Raw genomic sequence first — 14,679 nt, 5'->3', positions numbered from 1 at the left:
TTTTGTAGCTTTGAGAGACATTGTGATTTTTAGAAAATATGTAGTCCTAATGCAGAAAACATTTTTGATTTGCCTGTTCTCTCTCCCCCTGAGCAATTTGGATGGGTGGGGAAATGGCTTGATTCATCAGTTTGAATGGACAAGATGCTGCATTTCCAAAGTGCCTGACCACTTTTTGCCAGCAGAGGACTCCCTTACTCTTTTGTCTTCCTATACTGCTTTTTATAGTATTTTCTCTGGATGTGCAGGGACAGTCACACCGAATCCAAGTGGAAGTGAAGTCTGTGCAAGAATCAGGAACATTGCCTCTCATGGAGGAATCCATCTTATCCGTAGCAGTGGGCTGTGTGCAGATCAGACATATCAAGTCACCAAAAAGTCATGAGAATTATCAGGTAGAAGATCGTTGTTGCATATCGAAAGCAGTTAAGTGTGTCTATGCCTGTATGTGCATGTCTCAAACCCATCCACAAAAATGTCTATCTGTAGATCATTGGCAGGGAACTTTCTCTGCCTGAGTTTCTCAAATGAGCCATTCATTTTGAATTACTTGGACAAATAAACTTGCTGCATTTCTATATTTCCTCTATGCTTTAAAATGCAGAACCGTCATGCATAATGGAACAGTGAATTAGAAACCACTTTCTTGAGCTCATCAGAGCTTCGATATGTGTTGAGTCACGTGCATCTGTGTGAGACAGGGAGCTATGCTGTTGAAAGCTGGAGGCTGAATGTTCATACCTGTCAATGAAAGGTGTTCTCCAAGTCTGCTTTCAGACAGAGGAATATGACGTTCTGCATTTTTATGTGTATTTTGAATGTAGAGAATATGTTTTGGGCACTTACAAAATGGCTACGGCAGAGGACTTCTCATTCATCAAACAATTACTGTGGCCATAAAGTATCCTCTTTTTTTTGTGCCTTCAAGTCAGCATTGACTCTGACAACTGCCTGGACAAGCCCCTGCAGTTTTCTTGGCAAGATTTCAAAAATGGTTTGCCGTTGCCTCCTTTCTATGGCTGAGAGAGAGTGACTGGCCCAGGGTCACCCAGCTGACTTGGTGCCCAAGGTGGGACTAGAACTCGGGGCCTCCTGGTTTCTAGCCTGATGCCTTAACCACTACACCAAACTGGCTCAAAGTATCCATTTACTAGAAAGCAAATAGATGAGACTTCCCCCATCCATCCCCTTAGCCCCACAGGATGCTGTCTACAAGTTTGTCATTTTTCTGAGCAAGAAGTCAGATTTCTTGACAAAGCATAGGGCTTCAGCCATCCACAATTGTTGAGGCTTAGAGGTATTCAGAACATGCACAGAAATACATAATTTAGAATATACTCCTATAAAATGTTTAAGAGAAACAACTTGTGAAACAAATTCTACATATGCTAATAGCTATTTCTGAGAGCTGTTAGAGCATTTTTGCCTCAGAATTGCACCAGCCTCCAGCATTAACTTTTTTTCCCAAGAACAATTGGTTCAAAAATAAATAGAATTGAAACTATAAATGAGAGTGTTTTTCTACAGTATGGACATGTTAACTGTGAGTCATCCCTTATAGATTTATATACATATTTGATATAGATTTGGCTGCAAAAACTTTGGAATTTATGTGAATTTGCATGGTTTTTATCTAGGAAGAAGATGATGACATGGACAGTTATCAGGTAAATATGCTGTTGTTAGTTTCTTCAAGATTTAAGACTTTTTGGATTATTTAGTATTTTTTCATTAGAAAATCAACATTACATTATCTAATCAACATTATATTCTCTCTCTAGAGTCAACATTATACTCTAAACAAAAGTTATTAGTGTTATGGCCATTAGGCGAATAACCTAAGTCGTTCTTTTTAAAAATATGTGATAGGAATAAAATAAGTCTGGACATAGTCCTGAGACAGCATTCGCTACACTTGTGGACAGCTTTGGAAGGGTTGGGATGGGGATAGAGCATCCATCTTGGCCTGCCTTGATTTCTTGTCAGCTTTCAAACCATTGATCATGGTATCCTTCTAGTCTGGCTCAGGGGGTTGGGAATGGGTGGCACAGGAAGATTCCTTTTTCTGAGCCAATTCCAGGTGTTGGGGAGGCAATCTGGCCCTAGACCCCTGTTACATGGGGTGCCCCAGGGCTCTCTACTCTCTCCATTATTGTTTAACATCAACATGAAGCTGCTGGGCAAGGTCATTTGGTGGCACACAGTTACTGATGATAGCCAGATGCATATCTCAACTCTGGGCCATTCAAGTGATGTTGTCAAAATTCTCTCAGTGTCTGGAGGTTGTGGGAGTCTGGAGGGAGATGAGCAGACTTAGTCTCAACCCTAGCAAAACAAGTGGATGTGGATTTGGAGAACTTCAATTGTTAGTACTAGTTCAGGTACTAGCTATCCCAAATGGAACTGAAGTGCAATTTTGGGGTTCTCCTAGACTCCTGGCTCATGCTGGAAGAGCAGATGGCAGCCATGATGAGGAAGGCCTTTGTACTAATCCATCTTGTGTCTCAATTGCACTAGTTCCTTGATTGGGAGACCCTACCCACAGTCATTTGTACCCTAATTACCTCTTGCTTGGACTATTATAGCACACTTGCAAGGAAATGCCTTTGAAGAACACTTGGAAACTATGGCTAGTCCAGAATGAGGCAGCGTAAGTAGTTATAGGCATATGGCATTATGCCTATGTTATGCCACTGTTGCACGAGCTGCACTGGTTACCAGTGGGCTTGCAAGTGCAATTCAAGGTATTGGTAGTCACCTTTGAAACTTTTCATGACATAGGGCCTAGATATTTGTGAGACTGCCTGTCTTTAGTTATTCTTGCCCATTGTATATGATCTGACAAGGCACACATGCTCTGGGTACCATCTATTAAACAGTGCCATCTTACGGACTCAGGAGGTATTCGTTGCAGCACCTGCCATATGTATTAGCCTCCCTAAGTTCACATATTTATAGTTTGTAATGGATTTTTATTTGCAGTATTAGAAAAAAGCAGCTACTTATGGATGCAACATTAATGCACTGCTTTTTCCATTGCTTTCAGTGTCTATTTCTTTGTTCTGATACCTGGCTTTCAAAATCTTTTTGCATGCGTAGGTTCAGACATCCACCTTCAGAAGCAAACTATTACTTCTGAGTGGTTTGTTTTGTTTTTAAATCTCAATTCTTCACAGGACAGAGATCTAGAGAGGCTGCGCAGGAAATGGTTAAATGTTCTTACAAAACGCCAGGAGTACCTTGATCAACAACTGCAGAAACTTGTGGGAAAGCCTGGTGAGTATAAGCAGTTTCCTATTTTCCATTGTAGTTGCTGCCAAAGTTGTTAGGAAGCTAAGAAACTTGAAAAAAGTTCAGGGCATCCCCAGCTGCATGGAGAGTCATCCTTGCACCCAGGCTACTGTAAGCAAGTAGAATAGCTTCTAGACCTATGTGCTCAACACAGGATGATATAGGACTGAAAAAGTAGTATACAAGCATATAAGGATAGAGGAGGCAGCAGTGGGACTACCATGCATGGGATCTTCTGTCTATACCAGTATGTATTTTAAAAGAACATACAAATCAGTATTAATACAATTGTTGAACAGGATTAAGAAATTCCTCCCAAGAATCCTTAACAGTGTATGTATGGACACATTTGTCTTTGCAGTTTAAGGCGAGGGTGAAAGATAGGGCTCTGCGGTCTCCAGGTAAAGGTCAAGAAGTCCTCAAGTCAGATCTGATTCCTGTTGATTACTTGGACACTATACAGTTTTCTTGGTAACGGTAGAGAAGTGGTATGTCATTTTTTTCCCTGGAAAAAATTTATTGACTTCCCAATCTAGGCTACAGCCCTAGTAATTTGGTGGTCTCCCATTCAAGTATTAACCTGCTAAACTTACAGGAATGGACAAGGTCAACCAGATGCTGCCATCTGCTGATATGGTTTCCTGAGGTCCATTCCAATTTTCATTGATGTCATCTTTGGAAGTGTTGTTGAGTGTATAGTGAAACTTTCTTGGCCTCTTCCAGACAAATCAGAAGATGATGTTGATCGAGAAGCTCAGCTGTTAGAGATGAGGTTGACCCTCACAGAAGAGAGAAATGCTGTAATGGTGCCATCTGCTGGCAGTGGGATCCCTGGAGCACCTGCTGAGTGGTAAGGCCTGCAATAAAAAACGTTGTAAACAGCCATCTTCACAAATTGCTTAGATTCCTGTTATTTGCGTGAAAGTGTGGTGAAAAAGTAGAACGGTGCCATTATCTTGCTTGTAGCCATGGAGAAGTTAAGTGCCAGTGGGATGGAAAGCAAAAAAGTTCAGTTACCCTCCTGGAAGATGGTAGAAAGGTAGAAGAGAAGATTGGTTTCTCAAAGTGGTAAGACTAGGATATTGTGGAAGTAAAATACGCATGAGAATGAATGAAATGCCTAGTAAATGGTTAGATGTTGAGCAGAGAGTAAAAGTAAGGAAGAATGATGTCTTCTTGATCATTTCATGTATTCATATATAAGGAATGCTAGTCATGATATTAGAGATTTGTGGGTTGGAGGCATGAATGTGTGTGTCCTTTTGTATGTAAATGATACCATGTTGTTAACAACCCAAATGCTAGACGTGCAAGTGCTGGTAGAAGGACAGTGGGTAATATATGGCCTGTTGCAAGGAATTAGCGTTTGTTGAAAGATGGGAAAACATCTGTGCATAAGAGTTCGCTTCTGCCTGTTTTGTTATTCAAAAGTGAGAATTATGTCAAGAAAAACAAAGTAAATTGAAGGAAACAAATGGGACACTTAAGTGCATGGGATACAACAAGAGATAGGATTAAGAATATATAGGTGCTGAATCAATGTGGACTGAGTACGGAAGTGAGTGACCAGTGCAAAAGAAAGGTCATTTGATCCAGACAGAAAGAATGAGGATCATATTGCAAAACAAATACATGAAGGAAGAGTGAATGGGTCAAGAGAAAGGGGAAAACCAAGAAAACCGTGCTTGGATGGAGCTGTCGATGAAGATTCTCAGTCATCCAGGTGGAATTGTCTGTATCTTGAGTCATGGCAACTGGATTTCTTTCTTTTTGGTTGAAATGTTTCGCTGCTTGTCCAAGCAGCTTCTTCAGTCTGGGCAAAAGGTTGGTAAGGGGACCCCATATATGTCTTGGCTGCATTGTCCCTACACCTGAATGGCTTAATTGTGCCATGGAGGTGGGGATTGTCTTTGGGATGTCTTACTCCTAAATCCCTTGTTCAGCCCCAAGTGGATCGTTAAGAGTGGCCTTCCTGGTAAACTTGTGAAGTAGTCTTAATCTTCCTGGGGACTAATAATGGATGGAGCTGATGAGCTAGAAAGCTGTGGAGAGGCATAGCGAATGGTGTTAATATCAACTAGATTTAGCTATATTGCCTTTTGTTTTTGCTCATGCGTTTCATTTATTTATCCCTGACATAGTCGCTGAGAGGCTAACCTCCTTGAATTTGTCCAGTCCTCTTTGAAAACCATTCAAATTAGTGGCCATCATCACATCTGAGGGGAGCACAATGCAGTTTAAAACGGAACAGGATTTGGCTTTTATAAGTTCCCACAAAAAATGGCTGACCTTAGTGTTTGCAGGATCAATCAGGTTTGGTTGCAATTCCACAAGGAAATCTAATACATAATTTGGTAAGCTGCCCCAGGACAGCTAAACAGCCTTTGGAATGGTCTCCATTTGAGATTTTGAAACAATGCCTGGGTTAAAGGAAAAAGCAACTAATACTGAGGATGTTTGAGAAAAATCCCTAGTCTCTATGCTCTTTCTTTAAAGTGGCAGAATTTTTAAACAAAGTTTAATTACACTCTTCTGTAAGAGTTGAATCAATATTTATTGCTACTGCACTTTAGCTGATTTAAAAGAAAAAAAAATGAATAGCAATTGCCTGGCTCATTCACTTAAAAGCCTCCTCTTTCCTTGTGGTATTGCATGTAAGATTAACCTGGATTCAGCATTTCATGGTTCCTGAGTAGACAGCAGATATTTTGCAAAATCGTCCTTTCAGAATATTGAAAGCACATCAAGTACTTTGTCATCCCATGAAAGCATAGGAAGGGTTTACTGAATGTAGAATTTAGGTGCCTGAGAATCTTGGTATTCTTAAAAAAATAAAGCTTCTCATCATTATGGTTTGGAGAGACCCCTTCAAATGCACAGGTAATGTCATCTATCAGTAGTGGAGATAGAACCCTGGGAAGAGTCACTATTCCTATGTGTAGAGTAAGATATTTATTTATTGGTATGGAAAAAATTGATCTAGATGCAATTTCATATATCACATACAGTCATTTCACATGTTACACATATATGAATCCGTGTTTGTTTCTAAGTTGTTTGTTTCTAAGTTCTAAGCTGTGATGAATTCCTCCTTCACAAATGCACTTGTGTATGACCTCCAGAGCCTTCTGGAAGTTGCTGTTAAATGTGACAGGAGCTAAATCCTAAATGCTCAGCATTTGATTAATTTAATTTTAAACCGAATGCAGCTTTTATCCTGGCTTCACTTTTTTTTCTAATCCTATCTATCAGGGGCATGTGAGAGAGGGTCAAAAAAGTCAAGATGGTGGCTACAATTACCCAATAGAAACCCTGCTCCCCCCTTTTTATGTTGCATGCACATAAAAAGCGGGTGGGGCTTCTATTGTGCAATCCATCTGCAGATACCCCTGCTATCTACTATTTTGAGTGTGGGTCCTGGCACATCAGTCAAAGCTCTGGTGTGGCCCTTGACCCAAAAAAGATTCTATATCCCTGTACCCACAACTACCCACCTACCTACCTACCTACAACTGGTTTAGCAATATTTTGGATCTTGGAGAAATGGTTACCAAAAAGTGGCACATCTTACCATTACTTCCAGTTCAACCTGTAGAAAGAGGGAACTGCTTTTGAGGCCCTTGGTCATTCACTTGCTCAACCCCCTTTTCTCTGAGTATCCAGGAAAACTAGAAGCCCTAGTTATTTGCTGCCCCTCCCTTGGCAGACATGCTTCTTTGCAGTTAGTTAACTTCATAAATTAGAGCACATAAGAAAATCTAGTTACTTGAGATAGACACCCACACATTTGTGTGCTTGCTATTGAGAATGCTGCCTTGATTGAACACCGGCATTGAAAATTACTGATTGTCCTTTACATCTGGAAGAGAAAATTAAGTTAGAGCCACATTCACCAAAGTTATCATTGCCTTGTCCTACAACCGCATGGGTACTGAATGTAATGTACAGTTGCTGTGCATCACAAGGACATGTCCTGCATTAAAGCTCTCCTGCGTTGATATGCCAGTGTTGTCCATGGCTTTTGTTTTCTTTTAGGACACCTGTGCCTGGTATGGAGACACACATTCCAGTCATTTTCCTTGATTTAAATGGTAAGTTTCACCATGGCAAACAATGTGAGATAAGAGCTCATATGAAGGGAAGTGAGTTTCAACAAAAGGGATGTATTGAGTATATCTTGATGGGTGAAAAAACAGCCCTGTAAGCAATTATAGGAGATCCTGTCAACCATGTGTTCTTTTTCTTCTCCTTTCACTTCTCTTCCCCAAAACAACAGCATTTGCTCTGTGCATTTGTAACTCTTCCTTTTAACCTTGAAGAGTTAGAAGTTCCTTGAGGCTATAAGAGATGCTGGACATGTAATCTAAGCATAAGTAATGATGCCCTGTGTATAACACAATGGGGCTGCAGCTGCCCTCCTTTTAACTTCTCTAGTCATAAAAACCTTCCTGTTTTTAAAGTTCTGTGTGAGAACACCCTGTAGGAGCAGCCACACTGATTTCATACTTCACACTGTCTCCTTGTGTGGACTGGATAAGGGGAAGAATTAAAATATTCTATTTTTGGTAGTCAAATTGCTTGCCCAGCTTAAAAAACTAACAGAGGCCAGGTGGAAATAGTATGGGCAGTTGGATCCACTACTGCCTACTCATCCTGTTTGAAATCACTGTCTGAATGATACCTCGATCCTTGATGGTAAGCTGGTTTTTCTTTTATTTCATTGGAACAAATAAGTGTGGTGATTCAAGTAGAATGTTTATATGATGTCTTCATCGTGGGAACTAAGGGTGTACAATTAGTTATTGTACAAGGCAAGAGTTTTGTAATCACAGCTATGCAATCCTGGGGAAAGATGAAGCTGCTTTAGACAGATACTACATTTAAACTCCTATGTGCCTTGAAGCATCTTTTAGAAATTGAACTCAAAGCACTGCACAGCCATAATGTCCAGACCTTCCTAAAAAAACTATATTATGCACAGCAATTGCTTACTGAATCTTTCTCTCTTCCCCACCCCCCTTATAGCAGATGACTTCAGCTCTCAGGATAACCTTGATGAGCCAGAAGCTGGTGGCTGGGATGCTACTCTTATTGGTGAAGATGAAGATGAATTCTTTGAGTTACAGGTTATAAAGCACCATGAGAGTGAGGTAAGGCAGTATCCAACAGGTTGGAGCTAGGGAAGGCTCTCTTGCTGTTAATGGGAAATGTTACCACAGTCCTGGGGAAGCCCATATGGCATGCTCCTTTTGTTCTTAATGGCTCCCACTCTACTAATGTATTTCGAAGCTAGTTTGAAATTATAATTTATCATCTGGTAGTTAAAGGGGGAGGAGCAAATATCATTTGTTCTTATTTCTCACTGAGATGATCAACTGGTTCCTAGACTGTGCCCCATACAAATGCAAGTGGAGAAGATGAGTGCTCCTCCAGGCAAAAGGAGTCCATGTATACCAAAGTTAGCATGTGAAGGAGAAGGGTTATAGCCTAGCAGTGCCTTTAACATGCAAGTTTTCTGTGCACAGGGTTATATTGTTGCTGTGTGAAGGGGCATTCCATTATGTGAGCCCAGTCTGAAGAGATTCAATGAAGGTTTATTACTTCACTGAAAATAATGGCATTTTTGTCTCAGAGAAGTACATGTTTTTGTATTCTTTACCACCTAAATAGCAGGCCCATTGTTGGCACATTAGGGAACAGCGCAAGCATAATTTCAGAGCACTCTCAGACCAAGCTTTGGTGAACGTATGGCTGAGAACACATCAGCAGGACCTCCTCTGTGTGGAAATTGAATTTCTTCCTTATGTCCTTAGCTCCCGAAACTGAGGAGGCACTGCCACCAGAGCCACTGAGGCCAGAGATCAAGCACTTCCATTATTATAGCTTACAAGGCTATTTTCCTGGACATGTCCTAGGAACCTGCTGTGGACTATATCTTCTCAATGTCTAGATTGAGACATGCCCCCCACTTCATGGATGCCCCTGCCCAGATGCTCTCGAAGGTCTCTAGGGAATGTATATGGCCTTCTGGTTGCACTTTTTTGCATCCCTGGCTTAAGCATTTTATGACAATTTAGCCATTTGTGATTTATTTTGTTCACCTTATTTGAACAAACCATAGCTTAGCATGCTCCCTGTCACTATGTGGGTAAACACGATAATTGTTATAGCTATGTGGGCTGTCTCCTCTTTTTTGCAAAACAAAGAACAAAAACAACTTACTACGTGAGTGGCCAACTAGGTTTGAATGGGTACTGAGGTTTGTACATCCTTGGTTTGTACATCCATACTAAGAGTGGCAGAGAGCAAAGCCTTCTTATACTATAACTTCAGCCTGGCTCTGGTTCATCTTTTTTTTTTTTCCTGGGGGATTTTGCAGGTGAAAGCTGAAGCTTCCTGGGATTCCACAGTTCACAACTGTGCACAGCTTAGCAGAGGAACAGCTGCAGAGCAGAGAGTCTTCCTGATTGTGAGAGTGACAGTACAACTCAGCCATCCAGCAGAAATGCAGCTTGTCCTTCGTAAGCGGATCTGTGTCAGTGTTTATGGCAAACAGGTACACTATTAATGCCATTACATCTCTGGATCAGGCCAAAGATCCATCTAGCTGAGTGTTCTGTCTCCCAATAGCTACTAGCCAGATAACTCTTGTAATATCTCAAATTAAAATATATAGCATGAAATGGCTTCTCCCGATCCTGTTTCCCCTTCTAAATTAGGATGATCTGTTGAATTTTCTTGGTATGCAGAAACTTCTCCAATCTGATACCTTCTGAATATGTTAGGTTTACTACTCTCCAAATCTCTAGCCAGCCTGCCGGAATTCCAGAAATTGTAAATACATCTAGATGACATCAGACTGGGGAAAACTGCTTTATAGACTTTAATAAATGCTACATTCCATATATCTGTTCAGATTTTACTTTTTCAGAAAGCTATCTAAATTCATGGTCATTTTCACATCCTGTTAGAGTCCAGGCATGATCCTCCAGAATTAAACTATTGGTAAAATTTAATATTCTCTTATACCTCACTGTATTTTGCTGCTGATGTTAACTTTGATATCAAAGGACCTCCTTAAAAATATTTCAGGTGGGCGTCTTTGTCTCTGTTACATGAGTTTGTTTGTATGATTGAGTGGTTAGGATCACTTACTGTATCCTTGAAGACAATTATACTGGAGTTCAGATGTATTTTCAGAATGTCTTCATGTGCAAAGGCTTTCAGTTCACTTTTTATGGTTTTGGGCAGCAGGGAGTGGGGCATACTATCAATAGTATGCATACTGTTGCAGGAAACAGGTGATCTAAGATGATTGTGCATGACTCTAAATTTTAGGAATCTGAAGGGGGCCATTCCATCAAATATGGGGTATCCCAGCATGATAGAGACTGAAAGTACTAGGGCAAAACTATAATTGTTATTGAAAGTGTAAAGTGTATTCAGCAAGAAATAGCTTCCTTTTATTAGAACATCTTCAGTGAAAGCTTACGTGGACTTTGAGATTTATCACTTAGCCTCCAGTTGTTTGTATTCAAAACCTGGTGGAAGTGCTGGATATTCAGAAAGTTTGGAATTCATAGTATTTTTCCATCTATTAAGTGGTTTTAGGACTTTAGTCTGGGGTATTCTCTGTAGCCAGATTTCCTTGTCTAATTGACTCTTTTTTTTCCTTTTCTTTCATTCCTCCTTGCTCCTGATTCCATGGCAGTTGCTAGAATGCTGCATAGAGGCTCCACAAGGGTAGTAATCTATCACTTCTACAGCAAACATCTTTTTCTGTATGGCTTCTGTGTGTGCAAGAAGCTGAAGTATTGAGGATCATTCATGTTGTCAGCATTGTTTACTGCTGAAATAGATACTTCATCCCGTAGTGACTTTTATAGGCAGTATTTGATAGGTTGTACCTTAATGAGCTTTTCTGCATGTTATCAAAACATGCTTCAGCAAATCTATGCTGCCAGCAGATTATCCCATCTCTCATCACCTCACATAGTCAATATTATTTGGTGACATTTGTAATAGAAACATTTTTTTTTGCTGTGTGTTGAAATGTTACTGAAGTCATTGTTGGATCCTTGGTTTGTACATCCGTGCTTTATCTGCTTTGCTTATTTCTGCCTTGCTCTCCAACAGCTGAGGTTTGTGGGAGGGTGAGACAGTAGAAAGAGGATGCTTAAGCAAATTCAAGAGATGTAGATTGTGTAAACATTTCCAGAGGCCTAGCCTTGCTGGTTTCTTGCAGCACCTAATTATAATGGCAGAAACTAGCCATTTCCAACATCCAGATGTGTGGACCTCATCTTCCAGGATTCTCAGCAATAGCCATACTGGCTGGGGAGTCCCACATCTGGTGGGCACCCAAGTGGCTGAAGATCTGTTCAGAAACTGGGTTTTTCAAAGACTCCTGTAGCTGAGTATTGGGAGTAGGGAGCCCACCCTGCCTACACAATTGCTTTACATCCGTTCCTTTTGCTATAGTTCCAGTCTTTGCCTGCATACTGATAAGTGGGATGTCAAGTGATATCCTCAGCCTTCTCCTTCTCTCCTAACTTTTCTTTCATGAAAGGATTCAAAGGCTAAATAGCATCCACACCTGGCAAGACTTTTAATGCAAGTAACGTTGTACATATTCTTCCTTAAAGGAAAGTGTACCAGAAATCTGAACTAGGTGTGCTATGTGTGGTTCTATATGCATAAACCTGGAACTGTTCCAGGTCCATAACAAGCAAATGGAGGACTGGGGTAAGGAGCGCCAAACATTCCCTCCTCATTCATTTTACCTTTCTTCCAGCAACTCTCCCCATTAGCTTTCCTGTCCAGTTGGTCTGTGGTTCTGGAAATGATCTTGGCTGAGACAGGATAAACAGGGATGAAATTGGGGGATAATTCTTAGGTGCTCACTGACATTCTCCATGGGCTACCAAAATTGGACACTGCAACATTTTTTCTTACAAGCTTGAGATAATTTAAATTTGTTTTGCCTTACAGTGAGGTGTTCATGTGGTTCACTATATGAGATCAACCCAGAAAGAAATTCAGAAAACAATCTCACATGCATTTGTACACACAGGCTTATACCCCTTCCATAATAGAAAGAGGCATCATATACTGTTTCAAATCCTTGGCTCATCTAGGTGTGGTTTAGTCTTTACTCTGACAGTAGCTTTCCAAAGTTTCAACTGGGGGACTTTTCAGCTCCTAGAGGTCATTTTACTGGAGATGTTGGAGATCAAAGCTTCAAAGCATGCCCCCTGCCATTGACGATGGATAGCCAATGCTCCACAAAGATGCTCAGCTGGTGTTGTTCATTACAGCCACTAGCACAAATTCTCTATAAATTTCTTTTCTATGCAGCCTGCTAAACTCACTGGGCTATTTAGCTATTCCGTCTATTGTCAATACACAGTCCAAACATGTATTTCAAAGCTGTATCAATAACCTTCCAAGGCACCCAGCAACTTGGGATGACTCATCTCTGCATTAATTCAGAAGTCAGGATTTTAACCTCATGAACCTTCCTGTCAGCATAAACAATGCCTCTGACCCTCTTAAATCATTGTTTGTAATGATCCCAGTGGCCTGGGATTCAAAAACCAGACTTGTTGGCAATTTAAAGCATCAGTAATTCCAAACTCACAAGTAAATATGTGCATGCATAGAAAAAAGAAAAAATGCTCAGCATGTCAGTTAAGCAGTCACCTTATCAACATTCTGTAATTATGCAAGCATAAAGAATTTGGGGTCAATTCACATATTTGTTTCCTGGGAATCTGAGCAATGTTTCACCTCCCTACCTTTCTTTAATGTGACACAAGCCTGCTTGAACCCACCCAGTCCCCCAAATCTTTCCACACTGTGGGGGGAAAATATATTAAAGGGTTCCGGAACTGGAGATATCTTACAATGTATGAATCTCTCCTTAAGGCTCTAGTCATGAAATTAATATATAATTGTTTAATTAGGTACAAAGAAGGTTGGTTTACTAAAAGTGAATGAGCAGGTTGATCGTCTGTAATGTATGTGGCAGAGAGGTGGGCAGGGAAGTATTGCCTACCACAAAGGATGGGGTTTCCAAAAATTAAATGGCTCTGTTTTGACTTCCCTTTGGCTAATCTGTTGCTGTCTGCTTTTCTTTCATGCTAAACAATCTGCTGCTGATGCGAGTATTGGTTTAACCATACTGAAAGAGATGTACCTGTTTTTACCTTATTTGAAGCTACCAGATCTCTTCTTTACCTCTAGGGTTTTGCTCAGAGTTTGCTGAGAAGAATGTCTTATCGGAGTTCTGTACCTGGCTGTGGAATCACCTTTGAAATCGTTTCAAATATCCCAGAGGTGAATATTTTGGGGGATTCAAAGTAATGTTGCTTGTAAATATGCCCACCCATGAATACAAGTGACTTTCCTTTGCTATTGTTATACAGTATACAGTCATAAGTTTGCTTAATCTAATCCTAAGAGAATCCACATGCTGGGGTTTTAACATATGGTCACAGCTGATTGGGACAATTTCCCATGGAGGTTTCGAAGGGGAGGAAATGCCAGCATTCTCTGAGAAACCTTTCCAATATTCTTGGTTCTACATTGGTCATATTATGAGTACATGTATCTAGCAGCTCATCTCACCTTATCTTAGAGATCCTGATTCTTGGTACTTAATGCTACACATGCTTTCAGTTACTTAGAGGTAAAGATGAACAGATCAGTTTATTTCTATGTCATGTCTGCTTCTTTGTATTTAAAATGCTTGACTTAAACAAAAAACTGAAGAACTTTGAATATTGAATGCCACCTTATTTTGAATTCAACCATTAGTCTGCCTGAGATGCACCAGTATTTGGTTGTATCAGAGTGTGTCTGTGTACACGTGTGAGTGAATGAGAGAATCTCTTCAACCACACAGAGATGCTCTTGAAGAGATTTACCCTCGCCACTTAATTCTAAACTGGCCATCACAAATATAAATCAGCCTGTCAAGCATCCTGTGGCCTGTGTTTCCCTGGCAGTTTTTGTTTTGCTTTTTTGTGCCAGTGGACTTGCTAACTTGAGAGGTTTTCTCTTCCTTCCAGGATGCTCAGGGGGCAGAGGAACGTGAAGCATTAGCGACAAGGGCGGCCAATGTTGAAGTCGCAGATTCTGCTGCTTCAGAAGTCCATATAGAAAAATACCTTCGAAGTGTGTTGGCTGTAGAGAACATCCTGACTCTTGATCGGTTGCGCCAGGTTAGTTAATCCTAAGGGAAAATGCTACGTGGTGTGGGGACCTTCCTCATGCCATAGGCTACAAAGACATTTTTGGGGTGTCCTTCAGTCACAGAGTGGGTGAAGCCACATCATAAATGGGCAAGGCTGGGTTTTGCCTATTCTAAGGCTTATGTTGCAGGTT

General features: G+C 40.6%; 1 protein-coding gene across 1 annotated transcript in view; it reads left to right on the top strand.

The window, feature by feature from the left end:
• The window catches only part of KIF13B (kinesin family member 13B), a 149,359-nt gene that overhangs the window by 99,489 nt on the left and 35,191 nt on the right, over nucleotides 1-14,679 (top strand). The window contains exons 25-33 of the mRNA XM_063300770.1: nucleotides 249-395; nucleotides 1,638-1,667; nucleotides 3,177-3,276; nucleotides 4,015-4,141; nucleotides 7,327-7,382; nucleotides 8,317-8,441; nucleotides 9,671-9,847; nucleotides 13,537-13,629; nucleotides 14,364-14,516. Coding sequence (XP_063156840.1) covers nucleotides 249-395; nucleotides 1,638-1,667; nucleotides 3,177-3,276; nucleotides 4,015-4,141; nucleotides 7,327-7,382; nucleotides 8,317-8,441; nucleotides 9,671-9,847; nucleotides 13,537-13,629; nucleotides 14,364-14,516 — 1,008 coding nt within the window. The remainder of the gene's footprint in view (nucleotides 1-248; nucleotides 396-1,637; nucleotides 1,668-3,176; nucleotides 3,277-4,014; nucleotides 4,142-7,326; nucleotides 7,383-8,316; nucleotides 8,442-9,670; nucleotides 9,848-13,536; nucleotides 13,630-14,363; nucleotides 14,517-14,679) is intronic.

This window comes from Candoia aspera, chromosome 1 (assembly GCF_035149785.1).
Source record: "Candoia aspera isolate rCanAsp1 chromosome 1, rCanAsp1.hap2, whole genome shotgun sequence".
In the NCBI taxonomy this organism is placed as follows: Eukaryota; Metazoa; Chordata; class Lepidosauria; order Squamata; family Boidae; genus Candoia; species Candoia aspera.
Note: the sequence above shows the minus strand (reverse complement) of the source record. Positions and strands in the feature narration are given on the sequence as shown.